The sequence below is a fragment of the Canis aureus genome, chromosome 12, assembly GCF_053574225.1.
Source record: "Canis aureus isolate CA01 chromosome 12, VMU_Caureus_v.1.0, whole genome shotgun sequence".
Lineage (NCBI taxonomy): Eukaryota > Metazoa > Chordata > Mammalia > Carnivora > Canidae > Canis > Canis aureus.
In genome coordinates, this window is record NC_135622.1 from 15,603,134 (window position 1) to 15,626,809 (window position 23,676).

A 23,676-nucleotide genomic window follows, 5' to 3' on the forward strand; every position below is an offset into this window, starting at 1 on the left:
GGCTGCCCTGTCAAGAGGGTTTTAAGCAGTGTTATTTTGTGTTCAGTGTGGCTGTAGTATGAATGATGGATTAAAGAGGGCAAAACTAGACTCAGAGAGGCAGGAGATGAGAACCTGAATATGAGCTTGGAGGTGGGAATGGAATGAAAAGGACAGATGGGGAAAATGTAGAAGGCAGGTGTGGAAGGACTTGATGGCTCCTTGAGGTTTGGCAGAGGTGGTTTGGAGGGAGAAGTTCTAACAGTTAGTGGATGCTGCTGCCATCCCCCAGGGTCTGGGGGTTATGGGAGAACGTTCAGTTTGGTGGGGATGATGATGACTTCATTCATGTAGGGAGCAGATTAACTTTGAGGTGTTTGTGGGACATCCTACTGGAGGTGTCTGGAGGGTGCTTGGATAGTGAATCTGGAGTACAGGGAGGTTATGGGCCAGACATTGGCGTAAATGGGAAGAGGTTCTTTGTTGTAGGGTGATTTCATCTCAACCACTGTTTTCTACCTCCTGCCATCCCATGGTTCAGGCTGCTATTCTAATTGGTTTGCCTACTTCTGTGTCAGTCTGTTCTTACACAGCTGGGAGAGTAATCTTTTAAAAATGACATGGGATGGGACTCCTGGGTGGCCCAGTGGTTAAGTGCCTGCCTTTGGCCCAGGGTGTGATCCTGGAGCGGGATCAAGCCCCACATTGGGCTCTCCGTGGGGAGCCTGCTTCTCCCTCTGCCTATGTCTCTGCCTCTCTCTCTCTCTGTGTCTCTCATGAGTAAATAAATAAAATCTTTAAAAAATAAAAATAAAAAATTAATGAATTAATTAATTAATTTAAAAAATGAGATGGAGGACATCTGGGTAGCGCAGGGGGTGCAGTGATAAACAAAACATAGGATGGACCTTGCCCTCAAGAGGTTGTATGGGAGATACTAAACAAACACCGAGGTAACTAATACCAAATTGTTACATGCTAGGAGAGAAAAATGCAGGATGACTCTATAATAGAGCTCAGGAGACCAGGGAAGGTTCCTCTGAAGAAAATGCTGTCTGAGGTACGATCTGAAAGGTGAGGAGTTAGCCAGGCTCGGGGTAGGGGAGGGGCAGTCCAGGCAGAGGGAGCCATATAAACAAAGGCAGGGAAAGAGAAAGAACTTAGTGTATGACAGGACAGAAGAGAAGCCTGAGCCTAGAAGAGGCCTGGTCAAGTGAGGGAGAAGAGTAGCTCCAGAGGTATGTAAAGGCAGGTAGGCAGGCGAGGCCAGATCAGCCAGGGCCTCCTAGCCTGGTAAGAAGTTTGAATTTATTCTAAGGGCAATCGGAAGTCCATGGCAATAGTTTAAGCAGGGAAGTGATAAGATTCCATCTCATTTTTATTTTTTTATCTTATTTTTTGAGATTTTGTTTATTTATTCAGACACACAGAGAGAGACAGAGACATAGACAGCCCTATGAGCCCATAGTAAGGACTCCAGGAAATACTGGTTAGGTTTGTTGAATGAATGAGGGTCATAATCTTCATTTTCTTCCTTGAAAATCTTTTTTTTTTTTATTCTGTCACAAAATAAATATGATTCAAGCCTGACGACTTAAGTAGCTGATTTCCTCTGCTTTTGGTAATCCTATTACATTTTCAACTGTTATTAAATTACTCTGCCTCTGGGAGGTTAAGGTGTTAACCTGCAAGTCAGATCTTAAGGGCATTTTCCACCCTCTTGCTTGTGTTAGCACGGCCTCACCCATCATCAGTTGGACAGTGGTATGGTGCTGAGCTTTGAAATTGGGAAAACTGGTACTTGTTGCCTTAAGTTGGGCCTCAGTACCAGAGTTTAGTAGCAGCCTTCTTCTGCCCGGATTTGGGAAGTGTCCCAATACATGCTCTTTGCATTGCAGCTGTGGGAAAGTCCACCTTTGTGAAGTTACTCACGAAAACTTACCCAGAGTGGCACATAGCTACAGAACCCGTAGCAACATGGCAGAAAGTCCAGGCTCCTGGCACCCAAAAAGTAAGTTTTCAGTTGTGGTGGGTAGTTGGCAGGCACAGGTGAATAAACTAATTGTAATAATCTAATTTGCTCTCAGTAGGTGAAACAGCCCAGTTTGAGTCTCTTTTCTAAAATACTTTCATTCCAGAAAGCAGACCTCATATGCCAGAGAGGATATGTCTTGTTTGAATATGTTTAGTTTTGATTTTTGTGGTTTTTACATGTCTACATAAGTGACTGCCTCTGTTCTTTGTGGTTTCCCAAAGCATGTCCAGCCATCCTGGCTTTGTCATTCCTACTTTTGAGTATATTACTGAAGCTGACCTTCAGGATTAATAGCTAATTATAGTGATTTTTACTTATTTATGAAGTGTTAGAAATTGGAAGGGACTTCACAAACATCTTGTCACACTCTGAGTCAATGCAGAAATAAGAACCCACATTTATAAAGCACACACTTTGCCACACACTATGCTGAGCACTGTACATTTCACTTAGGCCTCATGACATAGAACCTAGTGTTAGGTCTGCTGCTTTGTGAAGGCACCAGCCATATTCATGTGAGTAGGAGTTTGGATGTGAATCTTAGAGGTAGCTGAGGGAATGACACTACATTGCCGCAATCCACACACTCCTCCTATAGCCACCAGGAACATTTCACTCAGTGGCTTTTTCTGGTTTTCAACAAAACTCTTAATTGTTAGAAAGTTCTTGTATGAACCACTTGGCGTCCCTGTGACTCTGACTCATTGGTTCAAGTTCTGCCCCTTAAGTTTTTAACTTTTCTACATGACAACCATTCGTATAGTTGAAGGAAATGATTTGTTTGCTCTTTCTCCTCTTTGAGCCTTCTTTCAAGCCAAACACCATTTTCTTCCAGATTGTCCCTCATTCTGAAGTAACTTTGTCTAGGCATTAAGATCCAGTTTGTTAGTTTTTCCACTTAGAATTTACTAAGAATGAAAAAAAGAATATTATAGAACTTGTTCTAGGTGGCATTTTTCTGTTATTCCAACTCAGAATTGTGTTACCTATTTTGGCAGGTACGTCATACTTATTGTGGACATATGTTTTTTAGATTTGTGTCTCTGTGTGTATGTATGTGTTTGTGAAATTCGCTTCCCATTTTTATAAAGATGTTTATTTATTTATTCATGAGAGAGACAGAGACAGAGATATAGTCAGAGGGAGAAGCAGGCTCCCTATGGGGAGCCTGATGTGGGACTTGATCCCAGAACCCCAGGATCATGGCCTGAGCCTAAGGCAGATGCTAAACCACTGAGCTACCCAGGCATCCCTTATTTTCCATTTAGAAATTAAATTACATACCTTTCTCTGAGTATGCCACAGGTTACCTTTTGTGGAAATCTAAAAATATTTCCACAAATTGTTTGATGAGCTTTTATTTAATTTTTTCCCCCAGTCTCTGACTTTATTTATTTTTTGTATATTTTTTTATTGGAGTTCGATTTGCCAACATATAGTATAACACTCAGTGATGAGCTTTCCTTTAAGAGGTAAACCCTACTCTTTGAGTGTGGGCTGGACTTAGCGACTTGCTTCTGATGAATAGAATGTAGCAGGAATAACAGTGGAACTTGCTAGAGTAGGCCTTAGAAATTGTCTCATTTGCCTTGTTCTGTCTTGATCACTTTTGGCTCTGGGGTTAGCCAGCTGCCATGTCATGAAGCATCCTGTCTGTGAAGAGGCCCGTGATGCAAGAGGATTGAGTTTACCTGCTAACAGCAGTGTGAGTGAGTCTTGGAAGTGGATCCTTCGGCCCTAGTCAAGTCTTGAGATGACTGGCCTCAGCAAACATCCTGACTGAAACTTCATGAGAATCCGTGAGGCAGAACCAGCCAGCTAAACTGCGTCCTGATTCCTCACCCAAAGGAACTAGGATAATGAACATTTTTTGTTTAAGGCACCAAACTTTGACACAATTTGTTATGCAGCAGTAGATACCTAATACTTATATAGTCCCATTATCCAGAGGTAAATTGTTAATGTTTTAGTTCTCTTAGATTTCTTTCTAATTAGGATAAAAATGTATATATTTACATACACTTATATGAATGTATAAAACATATATACATTTACTTTTTTATTTTTTTAATTAATTAATTTATTTATGATAGTCACACAGAGAGAGAGAGAGAGAGAGGCAGAGACATAGGCAGAGGGAGAAGCAGGCTCCATGCACTGGGAGCCCGACGTGGGATTCGATCCCGGGTCTCCAGGATCGCGCCCTGGGCCAAAGGCAGGCGCCAAACCGCTGCGCCACCCAGGGATCCCTACATTTACTTTTTTAAAACAAAAATTGGGGCAGCTCGAGTGGCTCATGGGCCGGGTGGCTCAGCAGTTTAGCGCCTGCCTTTGGCCCAGGGTGTGATCCTGGAGACCCCGGATGGAGTCCCACGTCAGGCTCACTGCATGGAGCCTGCTTCTCCCTCTGTTTGTGTCTCTGCCTCTCTCTCTGTGTCTCTCATGAATAAATAAATAAAATCTTTAAAAAATAATAAAAATAAAAAACAAAACAAAAATTGTAATTGTTACCTGCATGGTCTTTGATATATAAGGTCCTCCTTTCATAGTAATTTTAATGATTGCAGTGTCATTAAATGCAGTATACTGCATACTATGATCTTTTTAATTTAATTAATGTAATTGATATACTTAATATATGTACTATATGAATTTCTTCCTGTTACAATGATGAATATCTCTTTTCTTGTTAATAGCTAAATATTGTGCACTTTGTATTCTCTTAGGATAATCTACAATTGGAATTGTAATGTCCAAAAATTACACACCTTGTTGACACCTGTTATAGTTTACAAAATTTTCCTTCAGAAAAGCTGTACTTCTGTAAGCTTTCCCATACTTCTGGCAAGACAGTAGTATTGTTTTTCATCCCTTCTAATATGAGGGGCAAGAAAACAGTGTGTTATTTTGTTATACATTTCTCTGATTACAGTGAATTCAATGTCTTTTTATGTTTATCAGCCATTTATTAGTATTGTTTAGTGACTTGCCTATTCAAACCTCTTACTTTTTTCCCCCCCTTCCACTGAGATCTTCAAATTTTTGTAATGGCTTCATGAGAACTCATTATATGTTAAGTATCTTAACTCTTTGTCACATATTGCTGATCCTTTCCCCAGTTTGTCATTTTTCTTTTATCACTATATATCTATATCTCTATGTAAGATGCATTCTGCAGTATAATACTTCTAATTTTTTTATATAGTCAAATCTTTTTCTTTGTAATTACTGCCCTTGATAAAAAAAGTTTAAAAAGACCTCTCACAGTCCAAAATTATAAAAACATATGCCTATATTTCTTCCTCTTACTATTATGGTTTTATTTTGCTCTTTATGTGACTTTGAAAGTTATAGGAGGCTTATTTTCCCAAGTCATTATTTACTTTTCATAGAAGTAGTCTTGTTTAGTTTATTCCTGAGTGGTTATTTATTTTCTTATTATTGTGACTGGGATCTGTTTTCCTATCATCTTTTTCAAACTGATTATTATTGTTTTAAAGGAAAGCAGTTAATTGTTGTTTGTCTTATAATTTTTTTTTTTTTTGCTTTATTTACTTGAGGATTTAGAAAATAATGGTTTTCTCTAAATACTTCCCATTTGTAAGTTTTCAGATATCCATACTTCACCTCTGTTTTCTTGTTTTCTTTTATTGGGTAGAAGTTCCAGAGCAGTATTAACTATAATAGCATTGATGGTAGTCAGGCTTATCTTGTTCTGTCTTTAATGAAACTACCTCTAATGTATTAGTGTTAAGTTCTGTGATTGTTGTTTCAATAGATCATGTGGACGAAGTACCCTTCTAATTACTAGGATAGGAACTGTTTTCCTCAGGATCAGATGTTGAATTTTCATCAGAAGCCTTCTTAGATAAATTGAGTGTGTGTGTTTTTTTAATCTCTTAATATTAGTCAGTAGATCTGATAATGATGCCATCTGTATATTCTAGAATGAACCCTTTTGATCATGGTACACTGTTCCATTAATTTGCTAATAGATTATTTGAAGTTTTGCATGTATATTTGTATATTTAATTGGTATTACTGTTTTATGACAAGTGTTACATCAGGATTATAAAAATGAATTGAGAAGTTTTACACTGTTTTAGTGTAGGAATTACCTATTCTTTGAAGGTATACTAGAAAGCATTTTTTAAATAATGTGGATTCAGTGCTGTTTGGGGGGAATAGTTACTGGACAGCTGTTTTCCTCAGCCATTCAGGGTTTGTGGGTTTTTGGTTTTGCCTTTTTTTTTTTTTTTCCTTCTTGAATTGAATTTGATAATTTTGTTTTCTTAGAAAATTGCCCTGGGGCGCCTGGGTGGCTCACTTGGCTAAGCATCTGCCTTCCACTTGAGTCGTGATCCCAGGCTCCTGGGATGGAGCCTCATGTCGGGGCTCTCTGTTCAACGGGAGCCTGCTTTTCCTTCTCCCTCTTCCTGCTTGTGTGCTCTCTCTCTCAAATAAATACGATCTTAAAATAAAAAGCAGAATCTTAAATCTTTTATTGAGATTTCAAATTTAATAGTGTAAAATTAGTACTTTTTTTATACTTTAATCTAGAATTACTGTGTTTTTTTGTCTGATATTGCTCATTTGTGTTAATATTTGGGGAGAGATGGGCAGCCCAGGTGGCTCAATGGTTTAGCGCCTCTTCGGCCCAGGGTGTGATCCTAGAGACGAGGGATCGAGTCCCATGTCAGGCTCCCTGCATGGCACGTGCTTCTCCCTCTGCCTGTGTCTCTGCCTCTCTCTCTCACTGTGTGCCTATCATAAATAAATAAAAATAAAAAATAAATAAAAAAATAAATAAAAAAATAAATAAAAAAATAAAAAAATATTTTGGGAGAGAGAGATTTGATAATTATTCTTTTTAAAGACCCAGTTCATGGATTTCATTAATTCTCTTAGGACTTGCCTTATAACTCACTGATTTTGGCCTTTGAATTTACTCATTTTTTCTAAGAACTTCTTTGTATATTTAAAGCTCTTTAAGTTGAATGATTAGTTTGTGTATTTTTCCCTTTTTCCTGCTTTAATAATAAAAGCATTTGTGACTGAAAATTTTCTTCATGAGATAAGCTTTGGCCTTGTCTTCTAGAGTTTGACATACAAGGTTTATACAAGAATTTTAACTGAAATTTCCGAAGAGGTACACCTGGGTGACTCAGTCAATTGAGTGTCTGCCTTCGGCTCCGGTCATGGTCCCGGGGTCCTGGGTAGAGTTCTGCATTGGGCTCCTTCATCAGCGGGGAGTCTGCTTCTTTCTCTGCCTACTGCCCCCACTGCTTGTGCTCTCTCTCTCTCTCTCTCACACAAATGAATAAATGAAATCTTAAAAAACAAAAAAACAAAAAAAGAAAAAAATTTCTAAAGAGTTTATAATTGTAGTTTTGATTTATTCTTTGCCCTAGAAATATTTTTAAGGTATTTTACATTTTCTGAGTAGATATTGTGTGTGCATTCTTTTTTTACTGTAATTTTATTTTGTTATGGTCAGAAACAGGGCTTATACAGTTTCTAATTGGGGGAATTGCTGAGGTCTTCTTCATGGCTTATGTATTATTGATTTTTAGGTATGATCAATTTGGTAAATACCATGGACTTTTAAGAAGGATGTATTATCTCTAAAGTATGGAGTTTGATGTGACATATATTATAAATTCTAAGATGCATTGATTGTAAGATACATAATCAATTTAATAATATTTCTAAGGAATTATTAAAACGTCTGTTAAGGGGACACCTGGGTGGCTCAGCAGTTGAGCATCTGCTTTTAGCTCAGGGTGTGATCCTGGAGTCCTGGGATTGAGTCCCGCATTGGGCTTCCTGCATGGAGCCTGCTTCTTCCTCTGCCTGTGTCTCCTCCTCCCTCTCTCTGTGTCTCTCATGAATAAATGAATAAAATCTTAAAAAAAAAAAATGTCTGTTAAGTTTAACGTAAACCTTGTAAGATGTACCTCAATTCCAGGTATGTGAAAAATAATAATGATTTAATGGTAACAATTTAAAATAAGCTCTCATTTTTGGGGTCTACTTTTTAAATTCTGAGAAAAATGTGTTAAAGTTTTATACTTTTATCCATTTCTCCTTGTATTTTCAAATTAGCTCTGCTCTTATATTTCTATTGCATGTAAAAAGATTCATGATTAAAAAAAGATTCATGATTCCTTTGTGTAGTCTTTATTGGTTTATTGTATAGAAAACCCTCTTGGAGCATTTAATTTTTTTTTTTTTAAATACAATTTTGCCACATCTGCTTTCTTTTTATTTGCATCTATTTTGTGGATTTCCTGTCCTGTACCAATGCATGTCATCTTGTTATAGGTATTTTTTTTTTTACAGGATTTTTAGTTTCTATCCAGTGTTAGGGTTTGCTTTTTCTGGAATTTGTCTTTTTTTATGTTTAATTTCTTTCTGTCACCTTACTTTGTGCTTTTATCTCCTTTTTCCCCTTTTTGTTATATTTATTTTCTTTCCTTTTTCTCCTCTTTATTCATATGAGAAACTTACTATTTTTATCCTAACAACAGAAACACGTAAATTAAAAATGTACACGTTTAAACCTATCTTTCAGTGTTATTGGAGTCTCTGTGAAAAAGAAGCCGAAACAGAACTCTACTTTTTTATTACCTTGTCAGGTATATTGAAATTATCTGAAATTTTGTAGATCCAGAATGTTTTTACATTGTGAAATTTCTTTTTTAACAATAGAAATGCGACATTCAATTTCATAGCCATGTAAATAATAGTTCTTTAGTTATTACGCTTAGCTCTTTTCTACTGGTTGATCACTGACCAGTGTTTTCTTACTACCACATCTTCCCATTTCTTAATTTTTCAGTTGGTTGAAATATAGAGAATTTTTTCAGAAATGGTATGTGGGTGGTATAATTTCTCAGTGATTGCTTGTCTAAAAATGTCTTCCTTTTGCTCTGGAATATAAAAGGTAGTTTCTGTTGTAGAGAAGTATTATATGGTTTCAATCCTTTTTTTTTTTTTAAATAAGTAATTCATGTGATTTACTCCACCATTAGGTTTTTGTTTTATTTTTATGAATTGTCAGCATTTTGGCAGGATAGGTCCTATTGTAGGTTCTTGTGCATGTGTGTGCATGTGTGTGTGTGTGTGTGTTTATGAAAGCTGTATAAGTAAATATATATGAAATCTTTTCTGGTACTCTGAATTTCTCTGGTGGAAAGTCTCACGTCTCAGATTTTCTTTAATTTTTTTTCTTTGGCTTTAGCTATTGTATGAGATCAGTTCCTTCTTACTATAACCTCTAGTTGTACCATGGTTTTATTTATTTATTTATTTTGTACCATGTTTTTAAACTTTGTTCTTAAATACCTAGATACTACATGGTTCTATTAATGATTCTCAGTGATGATGAAATTTGGTAAGAGAGACACATACTTTATGAATAATGGTCTTCTTTTGCCTATCTCTTTGTTGGGGGTGGCATTTCCCTTCTCTATATTCATTTCTTTAGGTAGCTTTGTCTGAGCTATAAGTACTATAGAGTTGTGGATCATTTTAACTCTTGTTTGGAAAGTTGTTTGAAAAATTCAAACAATTCAAACAAAATTCATTACTGTGGTTTGGAACACAAGTGACATTACATCCTGATATATCTTTCCAGAGGAAAGAAAGGAAAGGCAAAAAATACCCGAGAACAATATCACAGTGTCAGATCTCCTCCTCCTTCTAACCTATGTGTCTTCATTTCTGTCATAATTTTCTGGGTATTTTTTTCTCTTAGTTTAAGGAAAATGTCTCAAGCTTATATTCTGTATAATATTCACTAATTAGGTTTACTGCAGTATATAGTCTGCTAGCTACTATCTTCATAGGGTGCTTTGTTTTGGCAATTGCATTTTTCTCCTCTAAGAATGTTCTTTTTATATTATTGTTTTTATGACAGCCTGTTCTTATCAGTGTGGCAATCTCTTGAATCTCATTGAGATTTTTCTGTTTTCTTTTGTTTCTGGCAACAGCTCTGTCTCCTAAGGGGCTGCTTGTCCTGAGCATACACATTAGTTTTCTCCCTTTGAATTGCTGAATATTACTATATCCGGTTATGGTCCCTCTCTTTGTTTATATGTTTAAAAGGATGTTTGCATTTGTTCTGTAGCTGAGATGGGTTCTTTCAGAAATTGTTTGCCCTGTACAGTTTTTTGTTACAGAACAGTCTCTCTTTGGTAGCCCAAAGGCTGCTGATGGAATAGCTCCCACCCGGTCAACCTAGTACATCTGTATACACTCCATTCAGTGGGCTTTCATGCAGTCTCATAACTATGCTGCACCCCAAGGGCTCCCTACAGTTTCTAGTGACACCATTAGACACTCAGTGGATTCACATTCGTCCTCCTGCTTCTACTTCCAGCTCTTAACCAGGGGCCATTTGTGAGACTGCTGCGTGTTTGAGGGTTGGAGGATTGGAAGGAAGAAAAACATGTGATCCATTCTGCTCTATCTACATTGCTCCCATGAAGCCTTTCAAAGAGCTGGGATCTTTCTTTGGAATCTGTGGTTGTATTAGCCAAATTGGACCACTTGTGATTGTCTTAACCTTTTCCCTTTCCTCTTTTTCTCCACCCCAAATGCACTTTTCCCCATTTCTGTCAGTGGAAATTCCATGTATCATTTACTTCCCAGCTTATCTTTATATGGAGAAACATTAGAATGAAGTTAGGGGAAGCCAGGTTTGAGTCTCTGTTCTGCACTTAACTTGAAACCTTGGATAAGTAAGTTACTTGACCTTTCTGAGTGAATTTGCCCCTTAAGAAAATGTGCATAACAGTAGTGCCCTCTTCATGAAGCTGTTTTGAAGGTTAAATGACATAATAGCATGTGAACACTGAAAATAAATCTTAGTTTTGTTTTCTGTACCCCTGACAGTGTTGACCCTTTGTTACACCTCATCCATGTAGGCCTTCAATTGATGTGACTGCATGAATTCAGATCCAAAGTGCTTTGTACAAAATTCACTTTTGTCCTGAGTCAGTGGCAGAGCCCAGGAAAGAATTCAAGGCTCTTGATATTTCAATCATCCCACCTGCACATGCTGGGTCTTCAAGGTACATTTCATAAAGTCTCCAGAATGGTGGAGGAAGGTTTTATTTGTTTCAATCCCTTCTGTAAGAGAGAGAGAGAGATCTATTTGGTTTAGTTGGATTTTCAAAAAAAAAAAAAAAAAACCCATTGCTTTCTTGTCTGGGTTGAAGTTTTATAAAGAAACAGCCACAGATGGAAGCTCAAAAGAGAGGGGACATAGTGTTACAATGGAAAGATTTAATTCCAAGTAGTCTTAGATGGTTGTTGGTTAACTCCTTGTCAGACCGACTCCACAAACAGTGAATGTCCTGATTCTCTGTGTGTTTCTTCCTCTGCTCTTCTCTGGTTTGTTGAAGGTGGCATGTCCTCTCCCTCTCAAATCCTCAGTTCATCAGGTAGGAAAATCTCTTTCTTGATTATATAGCTTTGATGAAACTAGGGGATAGGATTATGTCTTTTTAGTAGAAGGAAATGTTTGTAATTGCTTCCCTCATTGATTATTAAACCATGGAGATGGAGAGGAAACACTATGAGATAAATACACCTTCTAGGAAATTCTCCTTTTTTGCAATTTCCCTCTAGGCCTTCACTGCCCAAAGTCTTGGAAACTTGCTAGATATGATGTACCAGGAACCAGCACGATGGTCCTACACATTCCAGACATTTTCTTTTATGAGCCGCCTGAAAGTACAGCTGGAGCCCTTCCCTGAGAAACTGTTACAGGCCAAGAAGGCGGTACAGATCTTTGAGAGGTCCGTGTACAGTGACAGGTAAGACCCTGAGCCCTTCACTGGTTACAGGCTCCATGCTCAGCACTGCATGTTTTCCCTTCTTGCTCTGCTGTGGGTATTGATAATTGTACTTTGAAAAATGCTGCATTTTCATTGTCCATTTACATCTAAAGATGCTAAAAGTTGGTTACGCATTTATTTCCAAATTAAACAAACTAGTTCTCCTTCTTAATGTTCCCATAAAACCTCCTAGAGGGAAAAAATAAGTGTTGTGTAATTTTTTTTAAGATTTTATTTATTTATTCATGAGAGACAGAGAGAGAGAGAGGCAGAGACACAGGCAGAGGGAGAAGCAGGCTCCATGCAGGGAGCCTGATGTGGGATTGAATCCCAGGACTCCAGGATCACACCCTGGGCTGAAGGCGGCGCTAAACTACTGAGCTACCTGGGCTGCCCCTGTGTAATTTTTTAATCTCAAAATCATGCAAAATATATAGAACAAATCCTATGGGCTACATCTTCCTCCTCTACCCCGAGAGAGCTCACTCTTTATAAAAGCTAAATATGTGAATTACAGTAATTGGGCTATAGGTTTTGGTTCTTTTACAGTTGTTGGGTATATTACTACATATTTTTCTCTCCACTTTCCCAAGCCATGCCTCCTGGACTAGGAAGATGAATTACATATAACAATCCTGGTTGCTTGGAAACATATTCACCATGGATTTTTTGATTTCCAGCCCTTTAGTGAAGTAGGCATGTGAGAGACCCCTCAGAAAAAGAAAGACTTTGTTTAGAAGCTATAAGATCTTAACGTTTTCTTGTAAAGGAAGAGATGAGAACTGATTTTGCTATTGGCAACTACACATTCTAAATGTTTTCTTTAGGGCAGCCCCCGTGGCGCAGTGGTTTAGCACCGCCTGTAGCCCGGGGTGTGATCTTGGAGACCCGGATCGAGTCCCACGTTGGGCTCCCTGCATGGAGCCTCCTTTTCTCTCTGCCTGTGTCTCTGCCTCTCTTTCGCTCTCTCTGAATAAATAAATAAATAAATATTTATAAATAAATAAATAAATAAATAAATAAATAAATGCTTTCTTTAGAAGGGGGCATTTTTGAGATAGAATAATTCATTATATATTCTAATTGTGAAGATGACTTAGATTCTTTCCCTTTAAAAAATTCATTCATTCACTTCTTTGCTTAGCACAGATTTATTAAATCCCTGCATGTTCAGATACCAGGCTAGAATGTGGGGCTGTAGCAGCAAGCAAGGCAGACCCAGAACCTGCCTTCAGGCAACTCTCTGGGACCCCGCATGTCCTCATATGTGTGATATGTGACCCAAAGGAGGAATACATTTGTTGTTTGGGAGAGTGGATGACTGGGAGGAAGACATCTAAATCTTTTCTGTTTGAGTTAAAAGAAACAATAGTATGTGGTTCTAGAACAAGGACCCTGATGCCTAGATCCTTACACTCATTCTCTGTGTCACCTGCATGATGACTATAGTACTTCCCTCTCCTTAGTCCTTTGCACCCCAACTCTCTCCCTCCCCATCACCACTGGCTGTGGAAAATTGAGAGGTGTTCCTCTTTAAGAAAGGGAGGGCTTATTAACAGATAATTCATTTCTCTCTCTTTTTTTTTTAAGATTTAATTTATTTATTCATGAAAGAGAGAGAGAGGCAGAGACACAGGCAGAGGGAGAAGCAGGCTCCATGCAGGGAGCCCAACGTGGGACTCCATCCGGAGTCCAGGATCCTGTCTCCAGGATCAGGCCCTGGGCTGATGGTGGCGCTAAACCACTGAGCCACCCGGGCTGCCCTCATTTCTCTTTTAATAAGATTTTAACTTCTAAGTTTCCTGTGAAGAAGCTGAAAGTATTTTTCAGAATTGAATTACAAAAGTCATCTCTTTGTTGCCTTCAGCTAGACTATAGCTAAACCATTCCAGACTGAGAAAGTTTACTTTGGGAGCTCCCAGATTAATTCCTCACAGCCTAGCAAAGAAGCAGGTATAGTAACAACAAAGATGTCTTGCATACTTTGTACCAGTCTTCCAAGCACCTTGTAAGTACTACATCAATACTCAAAACAATCCTATGAGTCAGGTTCTACCCTTATGTCTTTGTACAAAGGAAGAAATGAAGCTGAAGGAATTTGATGACTTGGCCATGGCAACACTGTCTGAATTTTGGGGCCAAGCTCACACTCAGGAATGTGATGGTGCAGCCCATTCTCTTAATCACAAGACTTACAGCCTTGTGGTATATATTTCTTGGGCCATTCCTACACAAGGATTCTGAATTTCATTTTCCCAGAAGTGGCCAGTTGCTAAGTGTTACCTTAGAAACTGGAGTTCATTGTTTAGGACGTAAATTGTGTTTTGTATCAAGATGCCTGAGGTTTGAAAGTAGAATTGACCCTTCTGAAGCAGTGGTTTCTTGTTAGCTCCAATTTCCTATTTACCAGATGGTCCTTTAGTTGTGGAAGTAAGCAAGGGGCAAGCTAGTTTGATTTTTAGATTTAGCTTTCTTGTACCTGGATTAGAAGCTCAGCAGCAAAGGAAGCAAGTGAGTAAGGGCTCATATCTGCTTTCTTGATAATACTGTAGTTAATGAGAAATGCATCTCCTACTCAATAGGTGACACCGCTTCAGTACATTTCCTTCTCCACTTACTAACCACACCCGAGGATGGCTCAGCACCCTGTAGACTTGGAAGCCCTCACAAGCCCTGAATTGTTTTTTTGTTTGGGGACTAGCTGCAATAATAAATCTCTAAAGTGTGAGTTTTCATGAACCGTATGCCGTATTTTCTGGCTGGTCTGCAGCAGGGAGAATCACTGGTGACCAATGATAATCTTTTCTAGTGCCTTTTCTTCAGGGGATTAATGCAGTCGGAGAGCTGGGATTTTTGGCTTCCAAAGTCAACATGCTATTTCCCATCTTATTGTCAAACAAGGAAGGCAATACAGGTTAAGAATTCAAATTTCTTAAAGATTGATGAGCTAGAAAGGTTAGGTGGCTTGAATAGACATGGAACAAGTTGAGTATTGATTTTTCTGCATCTCTCCCTTTGCCTTTCACTCCATTTCCCATTCTTCTCCCCTCTCCCAATGCCACCTATATTTCCAACCAGGTATATCTTTGCGAAGAATCTTTTTGAAAATGGTTCCATCAGTGACATCGAATGGCATATCTATCAAGACTGGCATTCTTTTCTCCTGCAGAAGTTTGCCAGCCAGCTCAGATTACATGGGTTCATCTACCTCCAAGCTACTCCCCAGGTAATGCGGAACGGAACGTCAGGCCTTAATCTTCAGGGCTATATGAAATCTAAGAGGTGACATTCTCCAATACCCGATATTCTGAAGAAATTTTTTTGAGAAGTTAGATTGTGGGTATTATCTGGAGCATGGAGAGCAGTGTAGGTCAACAGTCTCCTGTTCTGGCATCGAGCACCCCATTTCCTACAAGCTTTCTGCAGCAGAGGGCTAAAGCTGATGACTTATAGAAAGGGTTCTTCTCCATGTAACACCAACGTAGAGAAAATTGGGCATTGCCTTTGCCAGCCAGAGTTTGCAGATTGGCTCCTCTGTATAGGTCACCTATAGCCAACTGCTCAGCTCTCCCTTCCCTCAAACTGGGTCATTGGAGTCTGGTGGTCTTGATGGTTTCCTAAATAGGATGCCAGGAGGATGTGGAGAGTTTCCTCACCTCACCCTGATACTATCATAATTTATAGCTGCCTTTTGAACCTTAAGGGTGCCACTGGTAAGTCAGAATGGGCTACAGAAGTTACATTCTGTGTCTTTCTGATTTGGATGCTGGAGCCAGCCTCTCATGCATTAGGGTGATGTCATGGAAGGAACACCGAAGTCTCGGACTTCAGACCGTGGACAGCCCTTAGAAACTTTTCCCCTGGAAGGGTTCTTGTCTGTCAGACCCAGTGGTTCAGACTAGTGGTCTCTAAGGGCTCTTCTGGAGTGGGATTCTGAGTCAAGGCTGGAAGTATTTTTTGAGAGATGTGTCGCTCTCGGCTTTCAGATATGTGTCGTGTGTGGTCACTTGTCAGGTATACTGCATAATTTTAGGAGGTATGCTCCCTTCTGACTAGAGGCCATACTTTTTGGAGATGAGACTGAGCCTTGTGGATGGAGCAGGCCTGAGAGCAAACTGAGCAGGGTCAGAAAATAGTGGGGAGAGCCCATTCCATGGGCTTGCAGAAGAAGGCCAGCAAGAAAGTCTTCTTCATTCCTTTGTGCACTTGGAATGACCGTGAGAAGGGGACAGTGATGATGACAACAGTGGTGGTAATCATGATGACAATGATGCTGTGACCAATAGATCTTTATGGAGAGACTGACTGAGATCTTTCATCTGGGGTAGAATGAGGGGGTTTGAAGGATTCTTGCAATTTAGTCGTAGAAAAAGCAAAGCTTTAAGACTGGATGGAGATTTTGGTGGTTTTTTGATGGTTTTAGAGCCAGAGACCCAGGAATCCTTCCCCAGAATCACCCCTGATCCCTCCTGTGAGATTCAGAGGTGACTATATCCAAGGGAAGAGCAGAACAGAAGTGAACACATCTCTGTGTGAAAAGCCATGCAATTGCCCCATACTCTACTACAGAACTGTGGGAAATACTGAGTTTAGAGCTTGTGAGATGGACCTAGTTGGGGCATTTTGCTCCTTTCTACCTGTTCTTCCCTAAGTTCTAAATAACAAGCAAGCCAACAAAAAAATCAGTCAAAAGAGAAATATCTGGGCCTCAGTGTCCCCACCCCACCCTATGGAATCAGGAATTTGGTGCAGCCAGCCAGGCCTTGCCAGGGACTGTTGGCAGCATGGGGACAGTGTGTTGGAAATGCCTGGCTTAGAGGGCACTTGGGTTTAGTTTTGGGAAGCACGGTGGCCAGATGCCCTAGCAGAGTCATAGTCCAATTGCTGTCCAAGCAGCCACTCTTCCTAGGGCAGTTGTTGAAGGGAGCAGGTCACCAGGAGGGGCTCCCCTTGCTGTTCACAACCACACTTTCTTACATTCAGGCGAGCTCCCCTGGACGACTGATGTCAGGAGACACAGGACTAAAGCACTGCTTGCACAGAACTTTTTAAAAAAGAATTTGTTGTAACCATACCAGTGAAACAAGAATTTTACCAAATGCTCAAAATAGGAGTTTGCCTATTAATCATACTCCTTGGAATTTACTCCATAACTGTGCTCCCACATGGGCATAGTGGCCCCTGTGCAAGCCACCTTGTTTGTAATAGCAGATCATTGGAAACAACCCAAGTGCTCATGAGTAGAGACTGGTTGAATGTATTATGCTCTGTCAATTCATTGGAAGACTTGAAGCCACAAAAATGGGAAAACACTATACTAATATCACAGTTTCCAAGGCATTGTTAAGTGAAGAGAAGCTGGCACAGTGTGTGGGATGCTTTTTACAATTATGGTGTTTTTTTGAAAGGTGGTGGTAATAAGGTGTATATGCATGAATTATTTCTGAAAACATACCAAAAGTTATCATCAGTTGTGAGTGGGAGAGAACTGGACCGCTGGAATTCGGGGCTATAGAGCTGTGTAATGGGGAATAGAGGCAAACAATGGGAAATGTTTTGAAGGCATCAGAAGTAAGGGTAGGGTGTAGGGCAGAAAGAGAGTGGAAAAGAAAAAGGAGGTTCATAATAAAGGAAGGTAGAAAAAGAAAAGATGAAAGCAGGGGAAAAAAGGTAAATATAGCTGGAGGATGAGGTCAGAACTGCAAACTGTGAATACTGACCACTGGCTCTGCCAGCCTAGCGCTCAGCCCTGAAAAAGACAGACTATGGCTCTCAGCCACTGTGCCCCCTCTGCACACCCTCTGTTGCCTAATACAATGGAAATGCCACCAGTGGCCTGTGTTTCCCCAGGACCTACTGCATGCTCCAGAGCTGGTACCAGAGATAAAGGGGGAGCCCCTGCCTCCTCCAGGGAATACGTCTCTGACTGCTGGGGCCCAGGGCTCCCTCCCTTATCTGAACTGCTACCCTGAAGGTCCAGACCTCACAGTTTAGCACATGTTTTGTGTATCACTTTACTTATTATCTAACTAAGTTATAAAATTCCAAGGACAAAGACTTCATCTAAGTTTGGGATGATAATTGATTAGGGGAAAAGATTATTGAGGAGTAAGTGCTAAAAGTATTAACCTATTAGATCTGTCTCCGTTAATCTGAAAAGTTGGACATAAGCTCATAAATGAAATTTTTTACATGACTTCGTCTCTTTAGAGGAAAAGTGGGGTACACAGCAAGGACTCTGCATCTTCAGGAATATTACACACTTCATTTGGGAAGTTTACATTTGGGAATAAAGTTTTTTAGTGTTTGAAAGTGGATAGTCCTAGGTCAGTGGTTAATCCACCTTTTCTTCCCAGGACAGATGACATTGAATGATGAAATGTTTGCCAGGTGAAGAGAGGAAGAGAAGTAATCAGACAAAACAAACATTTGGAGCAAAAGTCTCAAGGTGGTAAAGAGCTTGGCCTGTCCCTTGGGTCCAATCTGGCTACCACTGACTCCAGAGAGGTACTAAGGAATTTGAGGGTAGAGGGCTAGAAGGGGTGGCCAGAATCCGGGATGGCCTTATGTGACAGGTAAAGGAGAAGACGACATTCTCTGAGCCAGTGTGCTTCAGATTTTACTACCAGATGAAGGCAGAATGGAATGGTGCACTCTCTGGAAAGGGGGAGCAAAGGAGAGTTAGTCTTAAAGCTCTTTTTTTTTTTTTTTTTTTTTTTAGTTCTTTGTTTTATCTTTGACCTGTGCAGAGTTTGCATTCTGCTCCAGAGTCAGTGAGTGACAGGATATGAAAGACATGTTTCAGATTACTTAACTATTTTGTAAATTGGATGCTCCTCATACTTCCTTGAACCTGGGGCTTTATGGCTACAGGCAGTAAGGAACCTGTGAGGTGTTTGCAGCAAGGAGAGTACTGCCTTTCTCTTGCATCACTATGGAAGAGTGGGTGGAGGAGGTTCACTGGGAGGAGAGAGCAGCTATGGCCAGGAATTTGACACACCTTAACTTGGTGAGTCCTCACAGCTCCCCGTGGGGTGAGTGGAGTGGATGAAAGGGAAGCCCGTAAAGATGGCACCTCTACTGCATGCATGGTGAAGACAGGAATTGAATCATGGATTTTCTGGCTTTAAGGCCTGTGCTCTTCCCATTCTCTTCACCACCCTCAGAAAGCAGAAGGAGGGCCAGAAGGCTCTTGCCATGGTCTAGGTGAAAGGTGATGAGGACCTGACTAAGGCAGAGGTGAGAGAGATTAAAGGGGATTTAGTGACTTCCTGGATGGGATTTGGAGGAGGAAAAGGTTGAGTAATTATAGCTTCCCAGGGTGGATGAAGTTTGCCATTAACCTGTGACTGAATAAGAAAACAGGATAGTAGAAGCAAAGTCGTGGCTTATCATTCCCAGGTTCGACATCATGAGAGGGTCTGAGAGACCCTGAGAATTACATCATCACAGCCAGCGTAACACATGAGCCCATTGTAGCCCAGGGATTGTCTTTTAGGTTTGTTTGAAGAGACTACACCAGAGGGCCAGGGAAGAGGAGAAAGGAGTTGAGCTGACGTATCTCGAGCAGCTTCACGATCAACACGAAGCCTGGCTTGTTCACAAGACAACTGAGTAAGTGGAGAAGAAGATAGTACCACAGACACCTGCCTCCCTACAGCCAGTTGCTCAGACATGAGTCCAATAGGCAGCCCCATAGGAAGGTTCAGAATGTACCCAAGTGGTTAGAAATTCAACCGAGAAACTTAGTATTAGATATAATCTGTATATTCTTTTTTTTTTAATTTTTATTTATTTATGATAGTCAAACAGAGAGAGAGAGAGAGAGAGAGAGAGGCAGAGACATAGGCAGAGGCAGAAGCAGGCTCCATGCACTGGGAGCCCAATGTGGGATCGATCCCAGGTCTCCAGGATCGCGCCCTGGGCCAAAGGCAGGCGCCAAACTGCTGCACCACCCAGGGATCCCTAATCTGTATATTCTAAGAGACTTTTTATTAGATTGTTTCTCCAGCTTTTTTTGTTTTTTAACGTTTCCCTAGATTGAACATTGTAATTGATGATGGTGATATAGTTGACTCGGGGTGAAGGGCTGAAAAATTTTAGAGAAATTGTCCATTTTACTAAGTTGTCAGTCCTAGTTTTGGCCTTTCCTCCTTTCAGGCTTGGTATATTTGGGGCTTAAATATTTGGGGCTCTGACCTTCAGTATCCATCTCAAGACTAAAGAAATTTCAATCTTCCTCTTTGCAGCCAACTTTATTAAATTCTTCTTTTTAAACTGTTATTTACATGCAGTTTCATTGAGAAGCCATGTGACTTTAGATCTGTTCTTGGGATTATTAAGATGTGGTGAGTGTGTGAAGGTTGGTTCAGCTTTCCTTTTTCTGTCCCCTGAATGTTCATACTTCTTACAGGCTCCACTTTGAGGCTCTGCTGAACATTCCAGTGCTGGTATTGGATGTCAATGATGATTTTTCTGAAGAAGTAACCAAACAAGAAGAACTCATGAAAAAGGTGGGGAGCACCTTAACTCCTGCTTTTAGTGATTTTCCTTTATCACACTTTTATCTTTGCTTCAGACTTCAATATAATGGGTCTTGTGCTTTGTGCTTTAAATTGCATTTCATACTCCAAAGCCTGCGGGACCTTGTACAAGTTACAAATAGAATCCCTCTTTTCTGAAGCATTTGGGGCTAATAATTGTTAAATAATTGACTTCCCAGCTAACTTCCTCCTCAAAGGTGTTTTTGAACTGGGGAAATGTAATTTTTGGATTCTCTTCCCAGCTCTGCCACTTGATACCATCTACCCTGCGCAGGTCATTTCCTCCCCTTGCCTCTTTTCTTTTTTTTTTTTTTTTTCTTTTTTTTCTTAATTTTTATTTATTTATGATAGTCACAGAGAGAGAGAGAGGCAGAGACACAGGCAGAGGGAGAAGCAGGCTCCATGCACCGGGAGCCCGACGCGGGATTCGATCCCGGGTCTCCAGGATCGCGCCCTGGGCCAAAGGCAGGCGCCAAACCGCTGCGCCACCCAGGGATCCCTTGCCTCTTTTCCCTAACTCACAAAACCTCGTGGACATGACTGCATACGCAGTGTGGGTGGACTATTGTAGAGTCCGCTGAAAATGTGAAAGTTAACTTTTGGTTTTTCTCTTTACCACAGGTAAACATCTTTGTAAAGAATCTGTAACTGGTACTAGGATGTTCTGGCCATGATCTGGGCTGTCTAACTTTCTAAAGCTGGAAAAATCCTGAGTCATGCACCTTGCTATCTCCTTTTACCCCTAGAGTCCTCTGACTCTCATGTCTATGGTTGGTATTAGTCTTCGACTTTGCAATTATTGTCTTTTATATCTCAAGGACTTATACAATAAAGTGGAAGTTTTGCTTCTTTTTAAATTTTTTTTTTTTTAATTTTTATTTATTTATGATAGTCACAGAGAGAAAGAGAGAGGCAGAGACACAGGCAGAGGGAGAAGCAGGCTCCATGCACCGGGAGCCCGACGTGGGATTCGATCACCGGGTCTCCAGGATCGCGCCCTGGGCCAAAGGCAGGCGCCAAACCGCTGCGCCACCCAGGGATCCCGAAGTTTTGCTTCTTTTGCTAATTCAGTTGTTGGTTTATCTCTTGGTGTCTGCTCTGAATTCTCCTCCTGATGAGGACGACTTGAGGACAGCCATAGCTTTTCTTCTTGAAGTCTTCCCCACCCAGACTTCCATGTATCATACAAGGGAGACTTCTGGTGTGCTCCGTTGTTCCCTCTGACTTGCCCAGGCAGGGATTGTTTGCAGGATTCCCAAGCAAGCCCTGCCCTGCGCATGAATGAGAGAAGTACAGTGGCTCGGGAGAGGGTGGACACTCAGTGTGAGCTCCTAGAGCTAGGGAATGGAACCTGAACTCTAGGATGTTCCTTCCTCTCTTCCCATCCAACACTCTTGCTAGGAGGCATGGGGCACTTAGACCTTTGTGCTAGACTGAAGAATGAAAGGGAGGGAGAAAACAAATCAGGAGCCCCATAGTCCAGTATCTCACATTTAGAGTTTGTTCATCATAGCACTCTGGCCTGCCCTAAATATCGTCCCCAGAGGGTGTCAGGTGATCTCAATGGAGTGACTGCGCTGGAAAGAGAATTTTTTGTGCTGCACTTCAAGCTCCAAGGACAATTCATTGTTAAGAGAAAAAAAAAAAAAATGCATGGCTGTATAGAATTGAAGTGTTCCATTGCAAGAAACCTGCAAGTCCATGATTCCCCAGGAGCAGAATTCCTGCACTGAGCCCTTGACAGTTGTGCAAGCACACAGGAAAACAAAGCTCAGGCATCAGTGTCCCAGAAGACAAACCTGTGTTTTCCTTTATGCTTTATGAATATGAGTGTGAGATTGGCTTCTGACAAATGCATGCTTGTTATGAAATAGAAGCACAGCATTTCTTTACCCTGCTTAAATTTTTAACAGCTTTATTGAGATATAATTCACATATCATACAATTCACCTAATTAAAGTGTACAATTCAGTGGTGGTTAGTATAGTCCATAGGGTTGTGCAACCATCACCACAGTCAATTCCAGAATGTCTTCATCACCCCAAGAAAAATTGCCAACCAACTAGCAGTCATTTCCCATCCCCTGTCATCTCCCTTCTCCCACCCCAGTCCAGCTCTAGGCAGCCACCAATCTACCTTCTGTCTCTAGATTTGCCTATTCTGGACATTTCATATACATGGAATCATATAAGATGTGGCCTCTTGTGAATGGTTTCTTTCACCTTCAAGGGTTTCAAGGTTCAGCCATGGTGTTTCATGCATCAATATATTCTTTTTTATGACTAAATATTTCATTGTATGAATATACCACATTTTGTTCATCCATTCATCTATTGATAGACACGTGGATTCTACTTTTTGGCTATTATGAATAATGCTATGAAAATTCATATACAAGTTTTTAGATTTTAATTTTTCTTGGGTATATACCAAGGAGTGGCATTACTGGGTCAAATGTTTAACTCTTGGAGGAATTACTAAACTTTTCCGAAGTGGCTGCACTGTTTTACGTTCTCTCAAGCAATGTATGAGTGCTCCAATCTCCCCAGGTCCTTGCCAACACTTGCTGTCATTTTGATTATAGCCATCCTAGTAGGCTGTCATGGTTTTGATTTATATTCCCTGATGGCTAATGATGTTGATCATCTTTCCATGTTCTTACTGGTCATTTGTATTCCTTCTTTGGAAAAATACCTCTTCAAATCCTTTGTCCTTTTTCAGTTAGGTTCTTTGGCTTTTTTTTTTTTTTAATGTTTTATTTATTTATTCATGAGAGACACAGAGAGAGAGAGAGGCAGAGACACAGGCAGAGGGAGAAGCAGGCTCCTTGCCGGGCGCCCGATGAGGGACTCGATCCCGGGACTCCAGGATCATGCCCTGAGCCAAAGGCAGGCGCCAAACTGCTGAGCCACCCAAGGATCCCCGATTCTTTGGCTTTTTATTGTTGGGTTGGAAGAGACTTTAGATATTCTGAGTACAACTTTTTATCAGAGACATAATTTATAAATATTTTCTCCCATTCTGTGGGGTATATTTTGATAGTGTGCTTTGAAGCACAAAAGTTTTGAAAGATTTATTTATTCATGAGAGAGAGAGAAAGAGAGAGGCAGAGACACGGGCAGAGGAAGAAGCAGGCTCCTCACAGGGAACCCGATGCAGGACTTGATCCCGAGACTCCAGGATCACGCCCTGAGCCGAAGGCAGACAGTGAACCGCTGAGCCACCCAGGCATCCCAAGAAGCACGAAAGTTTTTAATATTGACTAAGCTTAGTT

The 23,676-nt window shown here is 40.5% G+C and overlaps 1 protein-coding gene across 3 annotated transcripts in view; it reads left to right on the plus strand.

Annotated features, from left to right (window-relative positions):
- Positions 1 to 21,255, plus strand: part of DGUOK (deoxyguanosine kinase) — a 32,274-nt gene extending 11,019 nt beyond the window's left edge. Inside the window, exons 2-7 of one of the 3 annotated variants that reach the window (XM_077842928.1) lie at positions 1,878 to 1,990; positions 11,651 to 11,838; positions 14,938 to 15,085; positions 19,358 to 19,473; positions 20,273 to 20,372; positions 21,024 to 21,255. In XM_077842928.1, coding sequence (XP_077699054.1) covers positions 1,878 to 1,990; positions 11,651 to 11,838; positions 14,938 to 15,085; positions 19,358 to 19,473; positions 20,273 to 20,372; positions 21,024 to 21,050 — 692 coding nt within the window. In that variant the 3' untranslated portion in view covers positions 21,051 to 21,255. The remainder of the gene's footprint in view (positions 1 to 1,877; positions 1,991 to 11,650; positions 11,839 to 14,937; positions 15,086 to 19,357; positions 19,474 to 20,272; positions 20,373 to 21,023) is intronic. The other 2 variants (XM_077842930.1, XM_077842929.1) reach the window with 2 other exon arrangements.
- The last annotated feature ends 2,421 nt before the right edge of the window (positions 21,256 to 23,676 follow it).